The sequence below is a fragment of the Cibotium barometz genome, chromosome 41 (assembly GCF_041138505.1).
Source record: "Cibotium barometz isolate CiBa-2024 chromosome 41, ASM4113850v1, whole genome shotgun sequence".
Taxonomy (NCBI): domain Eukaryota; kingdom Viridiplantae; phylum Streptophyta; class Polypodiopsida; order Cyatheales; family Cibotiaceae; genus Cibotium; species Cibotium barometz.
In genome coordinates, this window is record NC_141086.1 from 11,690,013 (window position 1) to 11,695,606 (window position 5,594).

Here is a 5,594-nt window from a genome sequence, read left to right on the forward strand (position 1 = left end):
TCGTGGTGGGTGAAGATGTGTCCTCCTACCTTCCTTGTATGAATAATTCATAAGTAGTTGCTCATGTCTTGGTGGGTGAAGACGCCTCCTCTTACCTTCCCTATATGAACGGTTCGTGAGTAGTTTGCCATGTCTTGGCGGGTGTCGAAGATGGCCGTGATTTTGTCCAACAGGCCCTTCCCCTTTCGTTTCCATTGTGTTTCCAGATTTGTGGTAGTTCTAGAGGGGGAAATGGGTGAAGGTGGAAGAAAGGCCCTTCCACTTTCGTTGCCGTTTGCCGCTGTCTCCAGATTTGTAATAGTTCTTGAGGAGGAAACGGGTCTTTGGGTTTCATGAGTTCCTTGGGCACAATGGGCAGCTAGCGCCTGCATCTTCTCTATCCCACTCTGAACGCATGAGGGAGCCAACATTGATAAGTGGACTTCTCCATAGTATATTCAATGAGAGGTGTTCTTGGGATTTGTTGCGAAGGACAACCTGGAACTCTCTAGCAGTTCTTATGCTGGGAGTGGGAGTTCTGACCATCTAGCTGCACGATAAAGGACTTTCGTGAAGATATGCCCTGTTGTGATATTCGTCTTTGGGTGCTTGCATTGGTGGAGAAACACCTTATGAAAAAATCCTGCCCAGTTGCAGACCTTGAAGTCATTGAGTCAGGACAGGTGCTGTGACCACTTATTGTACTTGGCAGGCCACTTGAGGTAAGTATAAAGTGTCATTGCATGCGCTACTAACACTAGTTTGGGCCTCTATATGCTTGCATGTTTGTCCAGTTTGTGTGTTCCTCAGCCTTCAATGCCTTGCACATGCAGCCTTGTGGTCGTCTATTGTTTGTAGGGGGCATCGGAAGGTGGAAGGCTTGCCTAATTACTTCATTTGTCGACTTCACCTTGACCTCTTCAACGTTGGCCTGCTAATGGTGGTAGCCGTGGTGTTAGTATCAATATAGGTGATGTAGTGTGCAGATCTAGTGCTCCAAGGTGGTAGACTGCTCCTACTCCTACTCGCTCCATGTGTGGCGGTATGTCTTGAAGGGCCACACAAGAATGAGCAGTCAAGATGACGGGATATTGTATGTGACCAACTGCGCGCTATTCGATAGTGATGTGAAAGTAGGCGCTAATCTACAGTGATTTGAAGGGCATGCACTACTTAATGAGGAAATACATGCTATTTGATCGGAAGTACATGCTATTCGATAAGAATGACATGAAGGGGATGCTGTTTGATATGAGGAGTGCTGTTTGATAGGAATGACATGAAGAGGGTCAGATACGACAGATAAGCTATTTTATGAGTAAGGATCCCTCCGATTCTCGATAGGAATGATGCGTAATTCTTGACATATGCCCACTGCCCAAATTTATGCAATGCTTGTGTCAAGAGGGATCTTGCTATGTGCACACATGAAAAAACAAGAGTGCATCAATGTCAGAGTGCCTTAGCGGCATGTGTCGTGCAAAGGCCAAAATGCTCATGCGGGAACGGTGCAAGGGCTATGAAAGTGGAAGCACATGATGTCTACCCATAAATAATATCTAGGTAATGGACCAAGTTTTCACCCACCATTCTATGCAACGATGTACTTGGATGGCTATCATATGAAGAGGAGACGTACTCAATTGCATGTAGATTCGTCTATGGACACTCCTTCTCAAGTCTCTCGAGTCTCTCTAAAAGTCTCTCGAAATTCCTCTAAATGGACACTCCAAGTCTCTCAAGTCTCTAAAGTCTACATCACTATGCTTTCTTCTTCACCATTTTCCCTCATTTTTTTGTGCACTTTTGCTTACTTTGACTCTTTTGCTTCTTTCTTGAAACCCTCACCACTTTTCTTGGGGGTTCAAAACCATTATGGTTCAGTCTCTATTGGATAAGAGATTTATATTGAGGGCTTTACACCTGATTCTTTCCCACTTGACAAGGCTAGATTTTCTAGCTTTTGGAGGCATTGATGATTGAGGCTTGGCGTTGGCCTTCAGCATCCCCTTTTTAACTTTAACATGTGAACACATAGTTGCAATGATAGCGAGAGAATCAAAATTACAACAATTGTAAAAATTTACACTTGGAGCCTCAATTTCCCTCACCCATCACAATTCACAAGAAATAGACAAAATCTTCCATGAAGAGATTTCCCTTTATATTAGGAAAAGGAGATCATTGCTAGTAAGAGCTTTATCCTAGGATGTAACACCTCATATTACACCTCGATATTCTTTTCAAATTTTATGATGATGTTTCTATTTCAAATGGTCAGCTATGTTTATAAAGCCATTTTATAATCACTTATTGTTTTTGGTTTGTGTGGAACATATATTCTTCTTATTTTAAATTAGTGTTCTAGAAATAAAATAGAGAGAAGTGCTATATGAGATAGTTGAAGAGTTTTTTTTTTAGTAGAATAACTATGTCTCTATAAAACTCGCCTATTTCATCCATTTGGGTTTCCAAACAACTAATAAAATTGGTAGTTTTATGCTAAACATTTACCTAGTTTTTCAGGCCAAATGTTTGCCAGGTTGTTTTGACACCCTAAATGATGGAATTTGAGACAAAGACCTTGAGAAAACTCGTGGAGTCGTTAGAATGGTAGAAGTTTTTAAAATTTTTAGCATAAAACATATATATTTTTAGCACATTTATGTATTCTATATATAATATCATTTATGTATGGCTTTAAGCTAATGTTTCTTAAATATATGACCACAAATTCATATAAAGCTGTTGGAATAACTTAGGCCATTAGATCATCTCATGAATCACTACAAATCACATGTTTCCCAATTATGAATTTCTGTCATTTTTGCTTGTTTTGCAATGTGAGTAAGAGTGAGTTGGAGCCTCACATTGTTTCTCTCCATATGATGTTTGGTTGTATACATAGCAATACTGCTAGATTTAGGGTGTATATATTTCTCATATATTTTCTTTACATGGTGCTACATTGATTGAGGTGATGTTCTGATTTATTTCAAGTTCAATTTAGCCACTTTTTAACATCTTTAATGTATGATTTGAATTGGAGATAAAAATATCATTGGCTAATTGGCACCTAGATTTCCAAGTCCCATTGATATGAAGTCAGGAATTTGGGTGACACCACACATGCATTAAGTCCTAGGTTATAGTGCTAATCCTTCACTTCCTCACATGTGCTTCCCATAAGAGCATGAACATAAATGTGGACTACACATGAATTGGGAGTGCGTGGCAGCAGTTGGTTTAAACTCATAAGGGGACTGGCACAGTTGCTAATGTGATCAATTTGAAAGTAGGCTAAATAGAAGCAATATTAGAAGAGTGCTACATTGGACGCTTTTTTAAGTTACTCACGTCAAGGACTATCTATCTATCTATCTATAATTTGAAAGCAATAATCGAAGGGTGCTACATTGGACACTTTTTTAAGTTAGTCGTCAAGGACTCTCTCTCTCTATATATATAATGTTTAGAGTTTACATATAGTTAAACCTTTACACGTAAAGGGTGGAGTTAAAATTGAATTTATTAAGAACGTTGGACATATTCTCAACTTTGGATGCCTTAGTGGTAACTAGATTGTTAATCAAACTCATAACTTCTTGTAATGAGTTGGCTTCTCCAAGCAACCATGAGTCTTACTCCAGGCTCCAAATGACCTTAAGCTTCCAAACATTCTAAGGGTAATGCTAAGAAACGAGTCCCTCATGCTATATACTGAGTTATGAGTTTGTAGAGGCGATCAAGAGAGCGTATACTGATTTATGAGTTTGTAGAGGCCATGAAGAGAGGTTGGTCATGGAACAACACGAAATCACTGTCACTGCAGAAGAAGGACGAGAATGCAGTTCGCAAGGTCGGGATTTGAGAGTTCTCAAGAGCCACTTTGTCGACCACATCATCATATTGCCCGTGTATCAATTGCGGCAGCGCATTGACTCTTGTAGCTGCCTGGCCTAGCTTATTAGCATTGTCATCAACCAACATGATTTGCTGATTAATGTGATGATTGGGTTGATCATGATTAATGTGATGATTAGATTGATCATTATAGATGCGCTTTATGGCTCTCTTGCTTCTCATGCAGCCGTGCCACAGGTTTTTGACATCGTTGTCCGTCCTTCCTTCTAAATGGGTGGCTATCCTAGCCCACCTGCATGCAATTGTCAATGACAAATCAGATACAGTTATAAGGCCACGGCTTTAACAGCTGACGACTGTAGTTATCTTACATAATTGATTAGCATAATTAAGATACTCAATCTGTATTAATTATAGTAATCTTATAAGCATTGCTAATAATTTGCTTTGACTGAGCAATTAGCTTACTTATTGCCGTATATTTGCTGCAGTTGAAGCACGAGTGTAGCTTCTTGTGGGGAGAACTTGATCCCTCGCTTGAGGCCGGGCCTCAAGTGGTTCATCCAGCGCCGTCGACAGCTCTTTCCAGAGCGCTGTAGCCCTGAATCAAAACCTTCTGTTCACTTAATAAACTTTGCAAAAAGGCTGTGGTTTCAGCACAAGAATTCCTTCCATATATATATATAATTAAGCACATATAATTTAGTAACTAATGATTGTATTTACGATTTAAGCACATATAATTTAGTATCTAACGATTGTATTTACGATTGCTCGTTTTATAGATTATTGTCAGTCTAAAATAAGGCCAGCAATATCATCATTATATATACTAGTTCTCAACTCCTGCCATGCTCTGGTATGTAAATAAAAGATATTAAGAAGCAAAACGCGCAAGAATGTTGCTGCGATATGAACGGAAATACTACTACTCAACTCTTGCGTAACTCCTGCTTTGCTCTGGTATGTAAACAAAAGATATTAAGAAGCAAAACACGCAAGAATGTTGCTGTGATATGAACGGAAATACAAAACGTAACAAGAATGGAAGCACAAATACAAAAAATCAAAGAATCAAAGAATCAAATCTAAAAGATTTCTCCCTCTTATTTTTAAAAAATCCAGTATTTCTTTTTTCTGTCCTCTTGATTGTCCATAGTTAATATGTAATAATATATATATATATATTTGTACAAACATATACACACAATAAAGATATAATCACCAGCGTCGCGAGCTTTGTCGTTCCAAGTGGTTCTTGTCCGAGGACCTTCCGCGTCCTCCTCCTCCATCACAGCCATTCGGAGCTTTTCGTCCTCCTCTGGCGACCACAGACCCTTAATCTTGATCATAGCTTGTATCAGCTTAAGGAAGCTAATCTACAGACACAGGCTTTGATTATACTCCGTATAATTATTAATATATAGCAGTATCGAGCGGATTTCTTATGACCAAGTGCAGTGTTTCGCTGCCTGTGGCAATCCGGTTTAAATAAGCAAGGTCGCAGTACTGTGCGAATCTATGGAATACAGACTTCGACGAAACTCGCTCACCGAGGAGGTGACCGCAAACCGTGTTTAGAGTAGGTCCCCTTAGAAAAATCCGTTTTTCCTTCAGGGCGACGAGTAATTGTATATCTCATTATTGATAATTTAAATGTTTACATATACCAATCATGGATAATTAAGTGACGCAGTGTGGGCTTAGAGTCTAGTCTTCCTATCAAAGGTTGGCCTAAGGTCTTTGTTTCG

The 5,594-nt window shown here is 39.4% G+C and overlaps 1 protein-coding gene across 1 annotated transcript; it reads right to left on the bottom strand.

The window, feature by feature from the left end:
- Positions 1-3,490: 3,490 nt before the first annotated feature.
- LOC147614680 (transcription factor MYB46-like) lies at positions 3,491-5,284 on the bottom strand. The gene is made up of 3 exons (XM_086779954.1): positions 5,069-5,284; positions 4,312-4,444; positions 3,491-4,135 (listed from the first exon to the last, which is right to left on the bottom strand). Exons 1-3 carry the CDS (start codon positions 5,193-5,195, stop codon positions 3,745-3,747), a joined length of 651 nt encoding a protein of 216 aa, XP_086636080.1. The 5' UTR covers positions 5,196-5,284; the 3' UTR covers positions 3,491-3,744.
- Between the last annotated feature and the right edge of the window lie 310 nt (positions 5,285-5,594).

Excerpts from the sequence above, each read along its gene's own strand:
- LOC147614680 (XM_086779954.1), bottom strand. The coding sequence starts at position 5,195 with ATGATCAAGATTAAGGGTCTGTGGTCGCCAGAGGAGGACGAAAAGCTC. Across the intron at positions 4,445-5,068 it reads CGACAAAGCTCGCGACGCTG|GGCTACAGCGCTCTGGAAAG; the intron begins GTGATTATATCT and ends GTTTTGATTCAG. Across the intron at positions 4,136-4,311 it reads CAGCAAATATACGGCAATAA|GTGGGCTAGGATAGCCACCC; the intron begins GTAAGCTAATTG and ends AATTGCATGCAG.